This window comes from Arachis hypogaea, chromosome 2, assembly GCF_003086295.3.
Source record: "Arachis hypogaea cultivar Tifrunner chromosome 2, arahy.Tifrunner.gnm2.J5K5, whole genome shotgun sequence".
Lineage (NCBI taxonomy): Eukaryota > Viridiplantae > Streptophyta > Magnoliopsida > Fabales > Fabaceae > Arachis > Arachis hypogaea.
In genome coordinates this window covers 2,582,588-2,606,901 of record NC_092037.1, presented here as the reverse complement: position 1 = coordinate 2,606,901, position 24,314 = coordinate 2,582,588, and the positions used below count along the sequence as shown (strand labels likewise).

Sequence of the window (24,314 nt, the reverse complement as noted above, 5' to 3'; positions counted from 1 at the left end):
AAATACAGAATGATGTATTATTCCTTTTTAGCTTCAAAAACAGAACCGAAAGGGACAAATTTTGTTTGAGAAAAGATTGACAAAAAATAATAATACCGCAATGCAAAATCTTACAGAAGTACTTACATGCTCACCAAGTTGCAATTGCCACAGAAGCTGCTAATGCACATTATAATGGTTGAATTCAGAAAGAAAGTTGATCCTCGACCATAGCAGTTATCTATTTCTTGATGCCCCTGGAAAATCTATTTGAGTTGGTATTCATAAGAAATGATATGAGATAGAGCAGCTTCAAAGATCAATACCTCTAGATCCATCAAGTTTATGTTACCTTCATAAAGAGTTTAGCTTCAACTCTTCGTCTTGTAGCGTTTTCCGGGCAAAGGACAGTGTTGAATTTGAAATAGTAACAGAAAAAGGAAGCTTTTCTCCTGCCATATTCTCCAACCTAAAGTAAATTGCAGAGAGGAATAGAGTAACTATACCTACCTGAAGCTAAAACAGAAATCAGTTCTTTTGATTGAATGAAGGTAATGTAAGTATGGTTTGTTTTACATAAAGATTATGTGCTGAAATCTTAGCCATCTGGGCACTTGTACCTCGGTAGAAGCTACCTGCAGAGGATGGTAAAAACAGTAAATTTGATTCATCCAATTATTTAATATATCTAAAGAAATTATTAAGTGCTGGATACACTAAAAAAGATATTCATTGTCCTTCAGTTTTTATTTCATGGTAATTAATTCTTATGTTCCTCTGTAATTGCAATTTAATTGTGGTAGCATGTGTGAATCATGAAGATTAGAGAATTACCTGCTCAGAAATATCTATTTAGACGACTTTAAGGAAATTGATGCATGTATAATTGAATTGTGGTGGCATGAGAACCATGAAGTTAGATAATTACCTGCTCAGAAATCTCTATTCAGGAAATTTTTTTGCTATCGACTTCAATGGTTGGGATGTGGGAAATTTTGGGCCAGATTAATTGATGCTTGGGCAGCAAAGGACAGTCTTCAATTTTGAGTAGCAAGAGAGAGGGAGACAGCTTTTCTCCTTCCATATTCTCCAGCTTTGGACACCAATAAATGTGTAGTTGTTGAAGGGAGGTGAGGCGGAGAAGCTCGTTGCACTCCAATGTCTCCAGATTATCAAAGTGTTCGATATGTAGAGTGGTAAGGGAGGGAAGGTGAGGCAGCGAACCCACCTCTGGGTATGACTTTATGTTCTTACACTCATAACCAAAAATACTGAGATGAGTGAGGGCGTGCAAGTTGCCCATCCATGATAGATCCCTCATTTGTTGCTCGCCAATTCCCACTTCAAGTTCTTTCAAGTTAGGCGGCAAACCACCCTCTGGCAACCTGCAAATATTTGGGCAACCATATATCTGGAGAGAGTGTAAAGTTGGGAGTAGACTCTTCATGTCACGTGGTAATGCCTCCAACTTCTCACAATCTCTGACTTGAAGATGAGTCAAGTTGGGTGCAGCCAGTCCTTCTCCTGCAAATGACACTAATTTCTCGCAGAGAACAATGGAGAGCCATTGAAGAGCAGCATGTGGTGCTTCTGACATTGAGATTGATTCCATATTCCAACAGTTTATGATCTCCAAATTCTTGAGATTGGGAAAGACCTCCAACGACAAGGAGGTCAGTGAATCACAGCTGTGTTGTATTAGTAGCTCTACCAAATCATACTTCTGCTGCTGCAGATGGGGAAATTCTAGTTTTCTACATTCACAGATGTGTATTTGTTGGAGGCAAGTTAGATGGTTGATGCTGATCATTGCCTTAAAGGAAGACTCCATCACAGATTCACTTCCCCTAATTGATAAAGTATCCCCATCAAGAAACATGGCCTCGGTGTGCCGTTCTATAAAGTAGTCGCCTATACGTAGTGTGCGAACTTTGGAAACATCCGACAAAGAAGAAACTATTATGAAGAATACCTGATTACGCATCTCTTCCTTCAACATTGGACAATTTGTTATTTCAAGCTTCTTAAGTTGGGGAAAAGTTTCCGACTCAGATACGTGCCACACCTCCCAACATGCCATGTTATCAAATACCAAAGTCTCTAGTGAGGGAAACGGTGCAATATGCGAAGAATGATGATCTCCTTCATTCTTGTAAAACTCCTCCCCAATACTCCTCAGCTGATCAAAACCTACAATGCTTAGGGACTTAAGAGACGGCAGCTGTCCAAGCGAAGGCAGCATGCAGCAATTCTTGCAACACTCTAGAGATACATGTGTCATGTTTTCGTAGGAACAGTTCCCCAACCAATCTGGAAATATTGTACCCTTGTATCCTTTGATTTCCAAGTATTTCAACCCATTATGCGGTTGCAAGTTATCGAGGATATCTCTTTCTTTTTGTGTACTTGAAACCAAATCATCACCAGAAGACCATTCCAAACATAATTCATCAATGTGCTTCTTATCCATTATCTTTGCCCTCTTTGCTTCTTCCACATCAACAATATTCTCCAACTTCTTAATCTCAAAGGATTCATGAAGATTTACCAGCCTTCCTAACTCCTGGGTTCCATTGTCTTCGTGCTTGCCAACGACAAAGGAACTTAAAACGTGCAACTGATTCAATTTGCTCATTTTTCTGGGCATTTCGTCTAAAGAGGTTTTTCTAATATCAAGATGCCGCAAACTCACAAGATTATGCAAACCACTAGGCAGTGTTGTTAGCTTAGAGCAACCATACAACATCAATATTTGCAAATTACACAACTTACACAAAGACTCTGGCAATTTCTTAATATCAGTCCAAGAGAGATCCAAGTAGCGCAGATGGATCAATTCTCCTATTAAATTAGGCACCTCATCAAGTTTCGTAAGGGATAAAACTCTCAAGTATTTACACTTTGATAATATCTCACATGTTGCCGCTTCAATGTTGCAGTTTGCAGATGAGAAATCGCCAAACAATAATAATGTTCTCAAAGATTCTACTTTAGAAATAGAATTATAAAGTTTTGAGCTACAATGAGTTAAATCCACAAACAAATGCCGAGTCTGAATCTTTATCTCCTCCTCTTTACCAAGTTCTTCTGAGTTGCAATAGAAATCTCCAGCAAGGAATATTGCTAAGTCGTGCAAGAGATCATGCATCACAAAATAATCACTGAAGTCTTCACTCTTCGTGAAAAATAATCTGGAAGTAAGTTCATCAAAACACTCACAACCAACTTCTTCTAAACTCTCTCCTCTCTTTGGTGGTGGTAAAAGTTCTTCTGCCTTCCACAAAAGGATTAATTCATCTTTCTCAAATTCATAATCTTTGGGATATAAAGCACAATAAACAAAACAACGCTTTAAATATGGAGAAAGATGGAAGTAACTTATCAGTAATGCTGGAATAATCTTACTCTTCTCCACCGAAAATTCCCAAATATGACTCATTAGTATCTTGTTCCATTCCTCAACATCATGCTTAGTACGTAACAAGCGACCAAGTGTTTCTGCAGCTAATGGCAAGCCATCGCACTTCTTGACAATCTTTTTACCTATTTCTTCAAGTGCTGCTCTCCCATTTGATTGTGGAAAAGATGCATTTTCTGCAAACACTGACCAACAATAGTCCTCCGACAACTTCCTGAGAAAATAAGGGCGACAATTTTGAACTGCGGAAGCAACATTTTCCTCCCGAGTAGTTAGAAGAACAATACTTCCCTTATTCTCCATTTGTTTGGATCTTTCTTGCTTTTTAAGTCTTTTCTTATTACCTATCAAACATAAAAGGAGCACTCATGCTAGGAATTCATCCCCTGAGAAACGCTGCATCAATTTTTTGAACAATGATATACATGTCAGATTGAAAAATAAAAAAGGCCATCTCGAAGTATATGAACAAAAATTTGCTTCAGAATTTTATCTTCAGGCCCTCTAGGAAATTTGTTTTGAGTTGATATTCACAAGAAATGTTATGAGATAGAGCTATGTGAAATATGAATACCCATTGATCATCAAGTTTAGAGTTATCCTCATTAGAGTTTAGTTGAAAGTTAGTTGTTACAATCCACCAATAATATAATCTGCACTTTATGTTACCAAATCTTCAAAGAAGTATCCAAATTAAGCTTGCAAACAACATCTTATCATACCAGCTAAAGTATACTAAGCGCATGAGAGAGGTATTCACACAGCATCAGATAGTTTTTCAGCGAATTTTAAGAGAAAGTATTGAAAAAGATGGATGACACTAAGACACAGTTTTGAGTTAACTGCTGAGGCTGACATCAGATTGTATTGTGAGTTAAGTAGAGGAATCGAATAACAAATTCAACAAGAGTTTATAGAGAGACGCCCATGATTTCCACTGGTTTGATCCTACCCTGGAATCTACCTTTGGTCGTCACTAAGAAACTTGACTAGAGATTTCCTTTTTTTTTTTTAAACTATGATCAAATTCAAATCTAAGCTTAACACCACATATTACAACTTACAAGAACAAACTCAGAGATCATTCAAGCCTTTACTGTGACCAATGCAACTGTTGTCTTTGTGGAAATTTTGTTGCACAGTTCAAACTTTTTCTTAGAAGCTACTTTTATTATATGTTAATTTTACATAAAATTATGTATGATGAACATTTTATTTTGTCGACGCTGTTGTGCAGTAAAACATTTGTTGCAAAATTCATAATGATCTCTTTTAACACTGCTGCAAACTGGCTCTTGTACTTGTGATAAAGTGTACACATGATGTAAAATAATAACAAAAATAATAATAACGCATGGTTTCTTAATGAATTGACTGATAAATAGTGTGTGATTCTTCACTTCTATTGAATCAACAACAACTATAGTGTTTGCCTATAGAGATTCCTTCTTGTTAGAATCTAATATATTCATGTCTTCATGGTTCATAGGCAAGATACTTAATCAGTATTTTACAGTATAAGAAAAAAAGTTTTTACAGTATGATATAAAATTTGTTTTTCACTCTAAGAATAAGAATTAATTAATTAAACTCACTATTATTCAAATCAAAGCTACAAAGAAGTCTCAAAAATTACAAGCACTAATAAGCATACATACACAACTTGTACAAAAGGACATAGACCCATCAACAAAATAAAATCAGCGATCTCGTTTACAGTCTTTCTCTTCTCATGTTTCGTATTCCTTATATGCGCTAGTTCTTAGGGACACGATTTGTGCATACGGAAAGTGAATCTGGTTAGTCTATGAAGTTATAAGGAGTTATGGAGTTTTGAGGCGACGAGAGGAAGTGATCATGCTTTGTTAAAAGTTGTGAACGAATATGTGCCTATTTGATTTTGGATTTTAAAATTTTGCTTATGTTAAGCCATTTTAACAACTCTAGCATTACCTAGTATATTTTCTTCTATGTTTATGTGATATGATTTTCTTGGAGCCTTTAAAATATTCAAAAGGGGATGTGAATATAAATCTTTTCTTCATTTTATATCAATTTTCGAGGGCGAAAATTTTTGTAAGTTGGATAGAATGTAACATCCCTCATTTTTGAAAAATCTAAATATAAATAAATTGTGATTTTACCTTATTGAGTTTAAACTTTATAATTTTAGAAATTATTTTATTAGAGATAATTAAATAGATTCGGAGATAATTTCGTTTTAAATCAAACAAGATTCTTAAGTAATTTTCTATAATGGAATATTTTGTATAATTTTAGTAATTGAAAAATTAGAAAGAATTGTATGATTTAATTCAAGTAACTTTTATTCTGAAAGGATTACGATTTATTTTATTAATTTGATATCTTATTTCATAAATTAGTCAATTAAGAATAATTAAATTAGTTTTATTAATATTTGGAGTTTAAGTTAATCAATATTCTTATGTAATTTTTATAATTGGTTATTTCATATGTTTTGGAAATAAAATTTAGTGATGGAAGTATTATATAATTTAATTTAAGTAATTTTATTATAATTAGATATTTTGTAAATTGAAATTAAAGTTCCGGTGATAGAAAAATAATAAAAGGTTATATCATTTAATTTGAATAATTAGTATTGAGTTTAAACTATATTTTATAAAAATGTGATTAATATGCTTATTTTATAATTTACACTATAAATAATTAATTGAACTTAGCAATATGTTGATAAATAATGTTCTTATATATTTTTAAGAGAGTATATTTAATTTTAAAATTACTCTACTCTTTAATTTTATCAAAATATCTATTCATATCTATCCATGTTCTTTTATAAAATCCTAATTTCTAACCCTAATTTCCCAAATTGAGAAACCCTAACCCTAATGTTTCCCTTTCCTCAGCCACTGAACGCAGCCTCTACCCGCTTTCCTTCCTAAACACCACACACACACAAAAGAAGAAAGAAACGCAGAGAGAGAGAGAGAGCACGAAGAGCAGAGAAAAGAGAGCCCGCCGCCGCGACCGTCGCACTGCCACCGTTCAACTCCGCTCGCGCTGCCGCGCGTTCTGTCATCATCAGAGTCATCGTCGTCGTTTGTGGAGCCGCGAGGAGCTCGCCGTCGAGTTGCTTTGCAGCGCCGTCCCGTCCATAGAGCCGAGCCCGAGCCCGCTTCGTCACCGCCGTCGGGGTCTTCATCGTCGCTGGTGCGGTCGGAGCCGCCGTCGTTGGAGAGAGAGCAAGCGCGAATCTGAGAAAGGGAGAGAGAGAGAGATACGACGCAACAGAGGAGGAAACGAGAAGTCTTCTGTCATCAACGCCACGCCTCTTCACCACCGCCGCCGCCGGAATTTCTGGTTGCCGCCATGATTAATGGTGAGTTAGTTAAACCCTAGCCATGAGAACCACCATCTTTGAACCTTTACTGCTCTGTAAATACCCAGTATCTACTCCTGATGCTCTTGACTATGTTATGTTTGTTGGAGCTTGTCTCCATGGAGCCACTGGCGGGGTGTTGCTGCTGCCGGAACCACCGCGGGGTGCTGCTAGGAATCGCTGCTGCCCTGCTTCCGCTATACTTAGGTTCAACATCCATTGGCCTGGGTTAGCCTTTTCCCCTTATTTCTGCTCCAATTGCACGCTCTATTCTGCCGATTTCTTATTAAACTGCTTGTTCTTGTTTTAATTCAAATTTGGCTTGTGCTCTGTTTTAAATTTCCAGAGCCGTTTCTGCTTCCGATTCTATTGAATTTGAAATCTTCGCTTCGTTGCAACCATGATCACTGTTGTGGGAGCTAACGCCGCTGCTATCTTGATTGAGACTGTTGCATAGCTAGTATTGGTCCAGCCAGCTGCCTCGCTATAATCCAGCCTCCGGGTTCTTTTAATCGCGACATCGAGGTAGGGGGGTTTAAAACGATTTCAATTTAAGAATGCTTACAAGGTTTATTGAATAACTGCAAATAGATTTAATATCTGTGAGTAATTGATTGACTATGTGAATATTGAATTGTGGCTGAAATTTTGATTGAAATGGTTGAGGTTGTGACTTGGAATTGTTGATTAGTGATATTGATTGATTGTGTGGATTGGGAATTGTTTGATGACTGATTTTTGAGAATTCCTGAATTTTAATGGGTTATGTTGGATTTGTTACCATTGAATTATTATCTGGTATATTGTAATGTTAATGAACTTGGTTGGTGGTTGAGTTGGGATTGGTTTTGAGGGGTTTTGAAGGGTTGGATTTTGAATACTAAATAGATTGCTGAAAATCTGATTTTCGAAATTTAAAAAGTGACTTTGGAAGTGAACCAGTTATTCAACGATAATCGGAATGCTATAAGAGTAAAGGCCGAGTAAAGTATGATAAAAGTTGCTGTTGAGACTCAATTTTGAGAAGTTTGAATTAATTATAGAACTAGTTATGACTTTTCAAAGTTAAAATGTAAAACTTGATTTTCTGCATTATTTTTAAAGGAAGCCGGAAACTTTGAAAAACTATAACTATTTCTGCGAATATCGGAATTGCGTGGGACCAAGTCCGGATTGAGCTTGGGAATATAGGGAACTGGACTGCTGAATTTGAGACTTTTTCACTAAGTTTATGGTTTATGATGAATTTTTGAATTATGGATGTCAAATCTGGTTTTTACTGCAGAACATTTAACACAGCAGCAACTTGATTCCTTTAATAGAAATTCTGCACCTTGAATTTTGAAATGGAACCAATTTTAAATGAAACTTTGGTCCTAATACTTTAATTTCATAAAAATTTAGAATTGTTAGAGTTGTGGTTTTAAAGATTTGGATTTTCAAAGAAAGATGTTTTATGCAGTAAAAGTCAGGCTTTGTTTTCAAAGTCAGTAACTTTGAGGTTTTATAATTTTTAAATCTGGGATGATATTGAGATGCAACCAATTGGAAGTGAAAACTAAGTATGTTTAGCATATGTGACTTAAATTTCAGGGCTATCCATGTTTTAATGAGTAAGTTATGGGACTTGGAAGAAGATAAGTTCATTAACTTTTAAAGCAGAATTCTGCAGAAAATTAGTCAACTTCTAGGTTATATAACTTCTTCATTAAAAATGATATTAACCTGAAACCAATTGGAAAAGAAACTTGGATGAGTGAAGTTGAACTGTATTAATTTTCAAAGTCATTGGATTTAACGTGGATTTTAAATTGAATTTTGAATGTCACATGCTGCTGCTGTTTTTCTGGTTTTACGCACTGCAGAGCAGTCTTGGTTTTTCCTTTATTCCTAAGGCTAGTGAAATCAGAAAATTATGATCTTTGGTTTGTTAGAAAGCTTATCTCAAGACTAACGCCTGGACATAAAGTTTGCACAATTCCGAGCTCATTTGCTATATTAAAAACAGAAAAGAAGATAGGGTGTTGGGAATGCTTGAGTGAGAGTTATGAGTTCATAAAATTAAAGATGAACCTTAGTGTTATATGGCTGTTTCAATGTTGGAATTTGCTTGTTTCTGAATTGAATTGATATTGGAAAGGTTGAAAAGAGTTTGGTGGATTGTCTGGTTGGGACCCGTAAGGGTGGCTAAGTCCTATTTTTAAAGGAGATTATGTCCAAATTTTTATAAAAGTAAAAGGGCTTCATCAAAATGAATACTTGAGACTTGTTTAACGATAACAACTTTACTGATTCTTTTGAGAAAATATATTTGGTTTATAAAGTTGCTAGCAAGGACGTGGGTTTTGTCCCGCTTGCATATTTACAATTACAAAAGAGTAAAGAGATAAAGAGAAAAAGAGTAATATAGATACAGATGAAAGAGTATTCAGAGAAAAGTAAAGAGATACAGAGAATATAACAGCGAGAGTAGAGTAAAGAGATATTTGTATATATATATATATATATATTTTAGATGCTTGATGCAACGCAGAGCTATATTTAATATATATTAGTTGCTTGATGCAACCCAGAGCTATATTTAATATATATTAGTTGCTTAATGCAACCCAGAGCTTCTGTAGGGAAACTAAGTTACCTACAGCCATTTTCCGCTTCCCCAGAGCAGAGCAGAGTATATATATATTTTCCTGCAGTAAGCAGAGGCTGTCTCAAATGAGCGGCTATTATTATATGCGCATTTATTTAGGAACGGAAAATCGTATCCGGAAAATCGGGATTACTCGTGACCGGATAAATGTCGGGATTGCGGGCAGCCAACCGACACATGAGCTCATGGCCTGTACTAGGACTAGACATGCATCATTCTTGTCTGCGCATCACTCTCTGTTGCTTTTCTTCCTGTGTGTGACTATTTCTTTATGTTTGTCTGCTTGAGTGCTAGGTGTGTGCTTTATTTCCTTGTGTTCTTCTGTTTGTGTTCTGTTGTCTCTACTTTTTATTTCTATCTTTATCTTCTGTTTACTGTTTCGTTATATTATGTTATTCGTCTGCTAATCGACCCCAAATAAATGAACGTAACTAATAACCCCGACCCTACTAAGAACTCCCCAGTTCTTACCCCTTCTCTCTCCCTTCCTCCCCCAGATGGAGACGGGCGTGATCTTCTATGAGTTCGAGGACCCTTACGTCTACGAGGATCCGGTACATCACAGTTATTTCATCATGGGATTGGAGCCTCGTATTAGACGATACGCGTTACCTGATCGAGCCTTTCAACATCCTCTGTCGAGCCCGCATTTTGACCCTGATACTCCTTACGACTTTCCCTTATCCTGGTTACATCCTGACGCACCTGTACATCCTTTTCCTGATGACCCCGAGCACCCTATACCAGCTCAACCTTTGAATGAGGTGGAACTTGAGCCTATCATTCCTGATGAGCCCGAGTTAGCTGGTGACTACGTACCTGTGATACCACCAGAGTGAGACTTTCCCCCTGAGCCGGTCCCTGACTTTCCACAGCCCGATGAGCCGGCATTACCGGATGATGGGGTAGCTCCTATATACACGAACGGACCTGTGCTCGCGAATGGTTTTGTACACAGTGACAGCAGTGTTTCTGGTGGATCTGAGGGTATAGTTGTAGCTGCGGATGATGAGGAGGAGGAGGATCCTGAGATAGAGATAGAGCAGGATGAGGAGATGGACGAGCCTCACGGCGATTCTCTGAACGGCCACGAGTAGATATAGTTTGACTGCGGAAGGGGCATTCTTTTGATGACACTCTAGTCTAACATTATCGGATAGATAGTCTCTCACTTGTGTTAGTACACCCGAGAGCTAGGAGCTATATAGTGGTTAGGCTAGCCTGGGTGCCAGTTTAGCGGCTTTTTGTATGGGCCAGGCCCTGGGAGTGTCGTGTAAATATTAGCTACGTAGGATGACGAGGATGTAAACTGACTTGATCTTGTGTAAACGTGGTGGCAGACGCCTTGAGCAGGAAGAATTTGAGTATTTCTTGGATGATGATAAAGGAAGAGAAGCTACTTGCGGAATTTGAGGACCTTAAGTTGGCTATGACTGAGACGTCAAATGGAGTCTGTTTGGCGCAGTTGCATATAACACCAGATTTTAAGATTAGGATTCAGCAAGCACAAGCACAGGACTCAGAAATGATGACGATGCTGAGACGGATGAAAGTAGAAGAACCAGAAGCTGTAAGACTAGATCGTAGCAGTCTCTGGAGATACAAGAACAGAATTTGTGTGCCTAGCTCTGGGGATTTACGACAAAGGATTCTTGCAGAAGCTCATCAAAGTAGATTTTCTATGCATCCTGGAGTAACAAAGATGTATCAGGATTTGAAACAAATGTTCTGGTGGCCGGGCTTGAAGAAAGAGGTAGCTGATTTTGTCTCAAAATGTTTAACTTGCCAGAAGGTGAAGGTGGAACACCAGAAACCGTCAGGAACCCTGCAACCCTTAGAAATACCACAATGGAAATGGGAGCAGATCACTATGGATTTTGTTATGGGATTGCCAAGGACTTCAACAGGACACGATGCCATTTGGATAATTGTGGACAGGTTGACAAAATCAGCGCACTTCCTTCCGATTCGAGTTGACTATACATTAGAAAGGCTGGCATGGATATATATTCAAGAAATCGTACGATTGCACGGAATACCTTCATCAATTGTTTCAGACCGAGATTCGAGGTTTACTTCCAGATTTTGGGGAGCTTTCCAGAAAGCTTTAGGAACAGAATTGCATATGAGTACAGCATACCATCCTCAGACAGACGGACAATCAGAGCGGACAATCCAGACATTGGAAGACATGCTAAGATCTTGTGTGATGGATAACCAAGGTAGTTGGGATAAATATTTGCCGTTAGTCGAGTTCGTCTACAACAACAGTTACCAACAAAGTATCGGGATGGCACCATATGAAGCTCTCTATGGAAGGAGATGTCAGACACCATTGTGTTGGAATGATGATGGAGAAGCTAGTGTCTTGGGTCCAGACTTAGTGCAAGAAACTACTGAGAAGATAAAGGGGATTCGCCAGAAGATCCAGATAGCACAGAGTCGTCAAAAGAGCTATGCCGATAATAGACGTAGACCCTTAGAGTTTAGTGAGGGAGACCATGTATTTCTTAAAGTAACCCCGACTACTGGAATAGGTAGAGCCCTTAAGACTAAAAAGCTTAACCCTCGATACATAGGACCTTTCCAAATACTTAAAAGAGTCGGTCTAGTAGCTTATCAAGTAGCCCTCCCTCCATATCTGTCAAACCTTCATGATGTTTTCCATGTCTCACAACTTAAGAAATATATTCCCGACGAGAGTCACATTTTAAAATCAGACAGTACAGTTACGAAACGATTTGACATATCAAGCATCACCAGTTCAAATCGTAGAAAGAAGTGATAAGCAGCTGAGAGGCAAGATTGTTCGCTTAGTCAAAGTAGCTTGGGGACAAAGAGGAGAAGAAGAACACACTTGGGAATTGGAGGATAAGATGAAAGTTGATTACCCGCATCTATTCTCAGGTAACTGAAATTTTGAGGGCAAAATTTTCTTTTAGGAGGGTAGAATGTAACAACCCCGGTTTTCGAGTACGCGAGATATTTTCTGAAAGTATGGAGAACTCCGGAGGATCAGTAAGGGGAGAAGCTCTGATATATTATCAAGTATCTCAATCCTAATTATCATTATGTCATCTTTAAGCTAGAACCTTTTATGAGGCAAGCTCGATAATGCAGTTACGAAGAACATAGCTTTTGAACCGTATCGGTTAGGAGTTTTGATCCGGTTTTTCGTAAATAGTCTCAGTTTGACGAACCGGACTCGATTCATGAGAGAAGAGAGATAATAGGGTAATATCATCATTATATGAGTATTAGAAGCTTCTTGAATGATATTATAAGGTTACCTGGTCAGTTTTAGTTAAAAACAGAAAATCGGTTTAACTGGGTTCACAGTTTACTGGTGCAACTTAGCACCAGCACTCTCTGATGACTTTAGCAATGCTAAGGCCTCATTATTCATGTTTTATTCTCATAATGAATATGTTACTAGTGTCATTTATGCTAGTAGCTCAGAAAATAATTTTTAGAGATGTTTTTGCAAGTGTTCCGATACACCTAGTTTTAGTAGTTATACACCTGAGATATTTTAATATTATTTTAATCCACCTCCAAGCCAACCAATCACAACTCACCCTACACCCCCAAAACCCCCAAGGCTGGCTCATTTTCACTTTGTGGCCGAAAATAGGTAGAGAGAAAAAGAGAGAAAAGTTCTTAGTTCCAAATCTTCAAAGCTTGATTTCTGCTGAACTAAAACTCAAATCAAAATTCCAATCCGACCAAAATGATCCTCTCTTCTTTCTCTACATGATCATATGACTTATCAAGGCTGGGATCAAGGTGAGTTGGCTGCACCATCTCTCTTTTGATTCGGTTTCAAGGAAACATGGTTAAATATGTGTTTCTTGGTGTGATTTAGGAGGAAAAAGTGCTTAAGGACCACCTGAAAGTTTGATTGGATTAGGAGCAGCAAAACCAGGTAGGGTGTCACGAAATTAATCTTGATTATTTGTGTTTGAGATGTGTGAATGTTGTGTTATTTGGCTGTGCTAAAAATTGGTTGCATATATGATTGATTCTTGGTGAAAATTTGGTGAAATTTTGATGAAATTTGATGAAATTCAAGCTTTATGTTCATGTTCTTGGAGCAGCTGGAAAAACGAAACCCTAGGCTTAAATTGAGGTTCAATTTGTGATGAAATCATGTAGAAAAGATGGGGTTTTAGTGGCTGCTAATTTATTATGAATTGTAGTAAAAATCGGTTGCTGAAAAGACTGAAAAACGGGTAAAAACAGAGAAAGAATTTGAAGAATTTATGAAGAACATGAAGAACACTTTGAGTGTGATGAAGAACAATGAAGAACAGGCCTTAGATCTTAAAAAGGGCAAGGAAGTAAAATTTTTGGTGTTTTAGGGGTTGTTTGGTAATTTCTGAAAGTTAGGGTGGTAAAAGTAGAAATATTAAAAGTTACGGGTGGTAAAAAGTGAATTTTAAAGGTTAAAAGTAAAAGTGAGTTAATTTTCGAAAATTTAATAATAAAATAATAAATAATAATAAAATATTAAATAATAATATTTAATTAAAAATAATATTTTAATAAAAATAATAAAATAATGCAGAAAATGCAGTTTTCTGTAAAAGCTTTAGAAAGACAACTTTAAGTGCAGAATCTCATAATTACCTTCATAAAACACTTAGGGAGTGGTAATAACATGTTGGGGAGGAAAAGATAAAGAAAAGATAAAAGTTAAAGAAAAGATAAAAATCGGAGAAAAAGTCTGTAAAGTTTTAACGACAGAAAGATAGACAGAGACTAGAGAACGAACTAGGGCAACATAGTTAGACCTTGAGTTCCGACTAGGAGTAGGTATTATATGAAAAGTTAAAATGTTTCAGTATAGACGTAATGAACCTATACTTGGGACAGGCTAAATATTCATACCGAAGTTTACATAAGCTTTAAATACATACGTTAAGCAGAGAAACATGGAGAATAGAGTAATCAGAGCAGAGTAGAGAAACACAGAAAACAGAGTAACCAGAGAAAAGTAAAGGGATATTTAATATATATTAGTTGCTTGATGCAACCCAGAGCTATATTTAATATATATTAGTTGCTTAATGCAACCCAGAGCTTCTGTAGGGAAACTAAGTTACCTACAGCTATTTTCCGCTTCCCCAGAGTAGAGCAGAGTATATATATATTTTCCTGCAATAAGCAGAGGCTGTCTCAAATGAGCGGCTATTATTATATGCGCATTTATTTAGGAACGGAAAATCGTATCCGGGAAATCGGGATTACTCGTGACCGGATAAATGTCGGGATTGCGGGCAGCCAACCGACACATGAGCTCATGGCCTGTACTAGGGTTAGACATGCATCATTCTTGTCTGCGCATCACCCTCTGTTGCTTTTCTTCCTGTGTGTGACTATTTCTTTATGTTTGTCTGCTTGAGTGCTAGGTGTGTGCTTTATTTCCTTGTGTTCTTCTGTTTGTGTTCTGTTGTCTCTACTTTTTATTTCTATCTTTATCTTCTGTTTACTGTTTCGCTATATTATGTTATTCGTCTGCTAATCGACCCCAAATAAATGAACGTAACTAATAACCCCGACCCTACTAAGAACTCCTCAGTTCTTACCCCTTCTCTCTCCCTTCCTCCCCCAGATGGAGACGGGCGTGATCTTCTATGTGTTCGAGGACCCTTACGTCTACAAGGATCCGGTACATCACAGTTATTTCATCATGGGATTGGAGCCTCGTATTAGACGATATGCGTTACCTGATCGAGCCTTTCAACATCCTCTGTCGAGCCCGCATTTTGACCCTGATGCTCCTTACGACTTTCCTTTATCCTGGTTACATCCTGACGCACCTGTACATCCTTTTCCTGATGACCCCGAGCACCCTATACCAGCTCAACCTTTGAATGAGGTGGAACCTGAGCCTATCATTCCTGATGAGCCCGAGTTAGCTGGTGACTACGTACCTGTGATACCACCAGAGTGGGACTTTCCCCCTGAGCCGGTCCCTGACTTTCCACAGCCCGATGAGCCGGCACTACCGGATGATGGGGTAGCTCCTATATACACGAACGAACCTGTGCTCGCGAATGGTTTTGTACACAGTGACAGCAGTGTTTCTGGTGGATCTGAGGGTATAGTTGTAGCTGCGGATGATGAGGAGGAGGAGGATCCTGAGATAGAGATAGAGCAGGATGAGGAGATGGACGAGCCTCACGGCGATTCTCCGAACGGCCACGAGTAGATATAGTTTGACTGCGGAAGGGGCATTCTTTTGATGACACTCTAGTCTAACATTATCGGATAGATAGTCTCTCACTTGTGTTAGTACACCCGGGAGCTAGGAGCTATATAGTGGTTAGGCTAGCCTGGGTGCCAGTTTAGTGGCTTTTTGTATGGGCCAGGCCCTGGGAGTGTCGTGTAAATATTAGCTACGTAGGATGACGAGGATGTAAACTGACTTGATCTTGTGTAAACGCTACATGTTTTGTTATAATGTACATGATGTATATTATCAGCTGTGTTTCTATGTTTCTTTATGCCACTTTTCTGTTATTCTTTTTATATGCTTGTTTATTTTACCTGAATGTCCTCAACAAATAAAAAAAAAAACATTACTCGTAAGATTTGCATCGCTCTAACAAGGAACAGGCTCCTATATTAGATAGTAAATAATAATTGGAAAGGATAAGTTAGTAACACTTAGCTTCTTGTATGACCATGGCATACTGGGAGTTGGGTCGTTACAAGTTGGGACCCGTAAGGGTGGCTAAGTCCTATTTTTAAAGGAGATTATGTCCGAATTTTTATAAAAATATAAGGACTTAATCAAAATCAATATTTAAGGTTTATTTAATGATAATAACGTCCATGATTCTTTTAAGAAAAGATTATTTGGTATATGAGATTGTTGGCAAGGGCGTGGGTCTTGTCCCGCTTGCGTATTTGCAATTATGAAAGAAATAGGAAAGAGTAATGTACTTATTGTATGATTATCTGTTGCTTGAAGCAACCCAAGAGATGTCTGTTTGTTGCTTAAGGCAACCCAAGAGATATTGTTTGCTTATCTGTTGCTTGGAGCAACCCAAGAGATATTTATTTGTTGCTTGAGGCAACCCAAGAGATGTTTTTCTTCATTTGTTGCATTAAGGCAACTCCAGATATACTTGTATGATCATCTGCTGCAATGAGGTAGTCAGATAGATAATGGTGTGATCACCGAGAATGTTTTCCTACGGTATAGATCCATATTTTATTTCTGTAAGGCAGAGGGGTTATTTCCTGCTACAGAATACTGTGACCACCTGTTCCATTTCTGTAGTGGCAGATGGGTTATTTCCTGTATACAGAAGGTGGTTCGGCATACATCCCTGCAGTGGCAGATGTGTTATTTCCTGCGTGCAGTGGACCCTGTGGTGGCAGAGGGGTTATTTTCCTGTACACAGGGGTATAGCCAACAGGAAAGCCATATCCGGCTGGTAATGCTGGGTTACGTTGGGAGCGGGTAGAAACCGACAGATGAGCTCATTACCTGCACTAGGACTAGACATCCATCATATGCATCTATGTGACATTGTTTGGGTTGTATATTGTAATTGGATTGCCTAAGTGAATAATTCTGTTTAACTGCTAATTGCTATACTTGATGTAATTGCTCTTGATTGTGTTTGAACCTCATTACTTGTGGTTGTAACTGATTGACTGGATTGTGGTGAATTGGATGTTGATTGAATTGCTTAGGCCTGAGGCCGTGATTGGTTTGTGTTTGAGGTTTGATAAAAGTATGAAAGATTAAGCTGGTTCAGCATAGACTTAATGAACCTATGCTTGGAACAAATTAGTCATTCATACAGTCTAGGAAACTTTTAAGAGTTTTATAAAGAAAATATGGGTTTAGGATTTTGAATAATTAACTAATGCTTTTAAAGAAGGTTAATTTTCTTTTAGATGTCTCTGAATGTAATTAACTATTTGCGCTTTATTCTTTACTTTCACGGCATTCTCGACCTCTACTGAGAACATGTGGTTTGGTTCTCACCCCAAATTTTCCACCATTTCAGTGACACAGGTTTGAAGACGCAATTTGAAACTGCGAGCGATTAGTAGGTTTTCTTTATGGTTTTAATTGCTTTCATAGAGTCCCCTCGCTCTTGTCCTTTGAAGTTTTATTTTAACAGAGGGGTAGGTGTTGTAGTTGGATTTATATGACTTCTTATGTATAAGAATTACTAATAATAATACCTCTGTGATTATTATTATTATTTGCAATATTTATCCTTGATACATGTCTTTAATGAATAAAAACAAAATTTTCTGGCATTTTCTTAAATCTGAAACGCGAAATCGATACAAAGGCTCAGTAATTAAGTTGTGTTAGTACACCCGAGAGCTAGGAGCTATATAGTGGTTAGGCTAGCCTGGGTGCCAGTTTAGCGGCTTTTTGTATGGGCCAGGCCCTGGGAGTGTCGTGTAAATATTAGCTACGTAGGATGACGAGGATGTAAACTGACTTGATCTTGTGTAAACGCTACATGTTTTGTTATAATGTACATGATGTATATTATCAGCTGTGTTTCTATGTTTCTTTATGCCACTTTTCTATTATTCTTTTTATATGCTTGTTTATTTTACCTGAATGTCCTCAACAAATAAAAGAAAAAAAAACATTACTCGTAAGATTTGCATCGCTCTAACAAGGAACAGGCTCCTATATTAGATAGTAAATAATAATTGAAAAGGATAAGTTAGTAACACTTAGTCAACTTCTAGGTTATAATTGTGTTTCATGCAAGTGTGTTCGTGGATGTGTCTAATAAAAATGTCTTTTTTATAACTGTGTTTAATAGAAGTATCTTTATAGATATATTTTCTGGATGTGTCTCTTTATATATGTATTTAAAATATATTAATTATTAGACACATCTACGAACACACTTTCATGAAACACAAATATAAATAAGAGTTGGCAGAAGTTGGCGGATACTTTTCCTTAAAATATACAACTCTTTTCTTATTTTCAATTACTAAAATTATACAAAATATTCTATTATGATAAAATTACATAAGAATATTAATTGATTCAAATTAAAATTATCTCTGAATCTATTTAATTATTTCTAATAGAATAATTATAAAGTTTAACTTTAATAAGATAAAATCATAATTTATTCATATTTAGATCTTCAAAAATGCGGAATGTTACAAACTTCCTAATGCACATTTTAAAGGTTGAATCCATAAAGAAAGCAATTCCTTGACCAAGATATTTGACAAGTTCATAGGAAAACAATACATAATTATTTGTAGAAATTTATATAATCCTCCATAATGTCAAATGCTTAAGAGAATAATGCCTATAGTATATCAAGTGCTATTCTATTTTCTAACGTATTATTTTCACAGCTTTCTCTTTTTTCAAAGCGACAAGTCGTTCTGTGCATGCCAAGAGAGAGAGAGAAAGCAGACAAAATGAAAGGTGCATGGTATATTCAACCAAGGTAGACTCCAAGGCTTTATTTCCCCTACTTGTGTGCACATTTGGGATTTGGAAACATTAAGCTACTAGTTATATAGAATGCACCTCAATATAATTTATATGCAAGATATTTAACATTGTAAAATGATCATCCATGGTGGGAATAAACTAAACCTGTCAAAGGCATAATATGAAAGCACACAAATATAATATAGGCATACTATGGCAATAGTTAACACCAGCAAGTAATTGAAGATAAGACAGAACAACAGAACCCCAAATTTTAATGTGCGAAAAAACCTCTCAATGTGAGAGATAAAAAAACCCACGGGAAGGCAAAAATTTTCAACAAACAAGTCTCAATACTTACAAGCACTAATAAGCATACATGTAGAACTCTTGTAGAAGAACATAAACACATAAACTAAATAGTGAAATCAATGATACAATAGACGGTTGTTGCATAAGAACTTTTTGGTTAGAGAGCTTGGATTGCAATCACACCTCAAAGTTGAAGGACTATGAATGAAAAACTCCAGGTAAACCAGAAAAGAATTTAACCATCCGATCATTCATTTGTTCAGGTTAATACACTAATTGTGATGTAGAGGGACTCTTCAAAAAGTGTTTGCTTGGGCCTCACACAAAGGAAAATGATCATAACCCGCTTGATAAATACACAATGATGTATTATTCCTTTTTAGCTTCAAAAACAGAACCGAAAGGGACAACTTTAGCTTGAGAAAAGATTGACACAAAATAATAATACTGCAATGCAAAAGTTTACAAAAGTACTTACATGCTCACCAAGTTGCAATTGCCACTGAAGCTGCCTAATGCACATTTTAATGGTTGAACCTAGAAAGAAAGTACATCCTCCACCATAGCAATTATCTATTTCTTGATGCCCCTGGAAAATCTATTTGAGTTGATATTCATAGGAAATGATATGAGATAGAGCAGGTTCAAAGATCAATGCCTCTAGATCCATCAAGTTTATGTTACCTTCATAAAGAGTTTATATTCCTCTGTAAATGCAATTTTATTTAAAAATATGAGTGTTAACAAGTATCACTTGTGCATGTGTGAATGTAATTGTGGTAGCATGTGTGAATCATGATGATTAGAGAATTACCTGCTCAGAAATCTCTGTTTAGAAGACTTTAATGTCAGGGATGTGGGAAATTTTGGGCCAGATTAGTTGATGCTTGTTCTTGCAGTGTTCTCCCAGCAAACCAGAGTCTTGAATTATCAGTAGCAAGAGAGAGGGAGGCAGCTTTTCTCCTTCCATATTCTCCAGCTTCTTGCATTCAAAAATGCGGAATTGTTGAAGGGAGGTGAGGCGGAGAAGCTCGTTGCACTCCAATGTCTCCAGATTATTAAACCCCGATATCTCAAGAGTGGTAAGGGAGGGAAGGTGAGGCAGCGAACCTACCTCTGGGTATGACTTTATGTTGTCGCAGTAATCACCTGAAATTTTAAGATGAGTGAGGGCGTGCAAGTTTCCCATCCATGATAGATCCCTCATTTGTTGCTCGCCAATTCCCACATGAAGCTCTTTCAAGTTAGGCGGCAAACCACCCTCTGCCAACCTGCAAATGTTTGGGCAACCATATATCTGGAGAGACTGTAAAGTTGGGAGTAGACTCTTCATGTCACGTGGTAATGCCTCCAACTTCTCACAATTTCTGACTTGAAGATGAGTCAAGTTGGGTGCAGCCAGTCCTTCTACTGCAAATGACACTAATTTGGAGCATTCACTGATGGAGAGACGTTGAAGAGCAGCGTGTGGTGCCTCTGACATTGACACTGATTCCAGATTCATACACCCTTCTATCTCCAAATTCTTGAGATTGGGAAAGACATCCAACGACAAGGAGGTCAGTGAATCACAGCTGTGACGTATAAGTAGCTCTACCAAATCATAGTTCTGCTGCTGTTGCTGCGAGAATTCTAGTTTTCTACACCTCCAGATGTATATTTGTTGGAGGCAACGTAGATGGTTGATGCTGGTCATTGCCTTAAATGCAGACTCCATCACAGATTCACTTCCCTTAATTGTTAAAGTATCCCCATCAAGATACATGGCCTCGGTTTGCCGGAATATAATGAGGTCGCCTATATGTAGTTTGCGAACTTTGGAAACATCCGACAAAGAAGAAACGATTCTGAAGAATACCTGATTAAGCATATCTTCCTTCAACATTGGGCAATTTGTTATTTGAAGCTTCCTAAGTTTAGGAAAAGTTTCCGACTCAGATACGTGCCACACCTCCCAACATGCCATGTTATCAAATACCAAAGTCTCCAGTGAGGAAAACGGTGCAATATGCGAAGAATGATGATCTCCTTCATTCTTGTAAAACTCCTCGCCAATACTCCTCAGCAGATTGAAACCTTCAATGCGCAGGGACTTAAGAGATGGCAGCTGTCCAAGTGAAGGCAGCATGCAGCAATTCTTGCAAGACTTTAGAGATACACTTGTCATGTTGGTGTAGGAACAGCGCCCCAACCAATCTGGAAATGTTGTACCCTTGTATCCCTTGATTTTCAACTCTTTCAACCCATTCTGCGGTTCCAACTTATCGAGCATGACTTTTTCTCTTTGTGTGTCTGAAACCATATCTTCGCCTGAAGACCATTCCAACCATAATTGATCAATGTGCTTCTTATCCATTATCTTTGCACTCTCTGCTTCTTTCACATCAACAATATTCTCCAATTTCTTAATCACAAGGGGTCCATGAAGATTTTCCAGTCCCCCTAACTCCTGGATTCCATTGTCTTCGTGCTTGCCGACAACAAAGTAACTTAAAATGAGCAATTGATTCAATTTGCTCATTTTTCCAGGCATTTCTTCCAAAGAAGTTCCTCTAATATCAAGATACCGCAACTTCAAAAGATTATGCAAACCACTAGGCAGCGTAGTTAGATTAGAACAATGATACAACTTCAAGGTTTGCAAATTAGACAAGTTGCACAAAGACTTTGGCAATGTCTTAATATTCGTCCAAGACAGATCCAAGTAGCGCAGATGGACTAATTCTTTAATTGAATCAGGCACCACCACAAGTATACTGAAGGATGAATCTCTCATGTGCCATGTCACCACACCACGTTTACAGAAGGATAAAACTCTCAAGTATTTACACTTTGATAATATGTCACACGTTGCCGCTTCAACGTTGAAGTTGGGAGATAAGAAATTGTTAAACAATAATAATGTTCTCAAAGATTCTACTTTAGAAATAGAATTATAAAGTTTTGAGCTACGATGACTTAAATATACAAACAAATGCTTAGTATGAATCCTTATCTCCTCCTCTTCACCAAGTTCTTCTGAGTTGCAATAGAAATCTCCAGCAAGGAATATTGCTAAGTCATGCAAGAGATCATGCATCACAAAATAATCATCCCTGTCATTATTCTTTGTAAAAAATAATCTGGAAGTAAGTTCATCAAAACACTCACAACCAACTCCTTCTAAACTCTCTCCTCTCTTTGGTGGTGGTAAAAGATCCTCTGCTATCCACAAAAGGATTAATTCATTTTTATCAAATTTAAAATCCTTGGGAAATAAAGCACAATAAACAAAACAACGCTTTAAATGTGGAGGAAGATGGAAGTAACTTATCAGTAATGCTGGGATAATCTTACTCTTCTCCACAGAAAATCCCCAAATATCACTCATTAGTATCTTGTTCCATTCCTCAACATCGTGCTTTGTACGTAACAAGCGACCAAGTGTTTCTGCAGCTAATGGCAAGCCATCACACTTCTTGACAATCTTTCTACCTATTTCTTCAAGTGCTGCTCTCCCATTTGATTCTGGAAAAGATGCATTGTTAGCAAACACTGACCAACAATAGTCTTCTGACAAGCCTTTCAGAAAATAAGGGCGACAGTTCTGAACTGCTAGAGCAACATTTTTCCCGCGAGTAGTCAGAAGAACAATACTTCCCTTATTCCCATATTGGAAAGGCGTCATAAAATTACTCCATTTGTCACCATCATCACTCCAAACATCATCCAGAACAAGAAAGAACTTCTTATTAGACAATTCTTCTTTCAAAGCATTTTGAAGTGAATTGAAATCATTGAGACTACAAGTACCTCCATGGAGCTGCTTTATGACATTCCTTGTAGTCTCAACAACTTCAAACTTCTCCGAAACGCAAACCCATGCTTTCAGATCAAATCCCTTCATGAACTCCTCCTGATTGTTGTACAGCCATTGGGCTAAAGTTGTTTTACCAACCCCACCTATGCCAACAATAGCTATCACAGACAGGTGATGCTCATTGTTGTCATTCAGCATCTTGACTAAAGCCTTCTTGTCATCCTCCCTGCCATACACATTCCCTCTCACAAGAGAACTGGTTGGAGTCCTCCATGATGAGCCACCAGTGGGAATCTTTTCAAGACCAAGGAAATCTTTTTGTTTTCCAAGATCCTCTATTCTTCTAACCACCCCTTCCATCTTCTCTACCATGTCATCTCTATGTCGGTTGATGAAGAAGCTAAGGGAACAGCAAGAACTTTCCTTCTTTTGTGTGGTGCCTTTGATGAGGACAGTGTCGAGCAAGTCCTCAGCACAGTAAACAGCATCCCTGAGATTATCGAGCCACTTCCTCACCAATGGATTACCGAACTGCTTCATCTCAGCATCAGCAACAAGAGCTTCAGCACCCAACAGAGCAGTCTTCAGCCTTTGAATCAAGTCAGAGCCAAGCTTCTTTCCCAGGACCAAGTTGATAGCATCAGTTGTAAGGAGCCTGTCAAAGACAACGTTAATGAAGCCAGAAAGAAAAGCTCCACCAACAAGTGTAGCAGCCATGATATGATCTCAACAAGTGATCGGAAATTTAGATATGAAGGAGAGTTAAAAATGCAACGCTTGCAGGCTTTGTAACCGAACTGTGTGTTGGTATATCAAAGCTTACAGTGAAGATGAAGAAGCAGTTCTGTATTGGTGTCTGAGGGTCCTAATAATTAACGATACAGGGTCTGACGGTCCTAATAATTAAATATTGGTGTCCTTTGTGGGACTGTCTTGCTAGCTCTCTATTAATTTGATGTATTTGATTGTTATTTTGGAATTTAGAAGCTGCATACAAAGTAATTTTCGTTTTTGCCATTAACTTTTCTATTGTTACCACTTTTCATTAATTTTTTATAATGTGAAGTGGGATGAGTGATATACCTTAACATTGTAATGTTTGGTGTTTTTTTAAACTAGATTGAGACCCGCACAATACGCAGAGAGTTAGATTACTTATTATATTATAAATAGATTTTAATAAATGTTATATTAAAAATATTTTAGAAAACATATTATAATAGATTTTGAATTTATTTTTTTAAAAAAGACATAGATTATTTATATTAGAGTTATATAAAACTGCATTTTCATTTTTTTTTCATTTTTCGATTTGCATTAATTGATACACTGTCTTTT

The 24,314-nt window shown here is 37.4% G+C and overlaps 2 protein-coding genes across 6 annotated transcripts; both read right to left on the bottom strand.

The window, feature by feature from the left end:
- Positions 1-531: 531 nt before the first annotated feature.
- Positions 532-23,977, bottom strand: LOC112732754 (putative disease resistance RPP13-like protein 1). Of its 5 annotated transcripts, none has more exons than XR_003168107.3 (3): positions 19,992-23,977; positions 19,656-19,884; positions 19,120-19,560 (listed from the first exon to the last, which is right to left on the bottom strand). XR_003168107.3 is itself a non-coding variant. In XM_025781550.3 (2 exons), exon 1 carries the CDS (start codon positions 23,691-23,693, stop codon positions 20,010-20,012), a length of 3,684 nt encoding a protein of 1,227 aa, XP_025637335.1. In that variant the 5' UTR covers positions 23,694-23,977; the 3' UTR covers positions 532-614; positions 19,992-20,009. The 5 variants fall into 5 exon arrangements, 1 of the variants encoding a protein (XP_025637335.1); XR_003168106.3 differs by having other exon boundaries at positions 19,656-19,861; XR_003168108.3 differs by having other exon boundaries at positions 19,656-19,775.
- On the bottom strand, positions 926-3,700 carry LOC112762288 (putative disease resistance RPP13-like protein 1). The gene has a single exon (XM_025808235.1). It carries the CDS (start codon positions 3,698-3,700, stop codon positions 926-928), a length of 2,775 nt encoding a protein of 924 aa, XP_025664020.1.
- Positions 23,978-24,314: the final 337 nt, after the last annotated feature.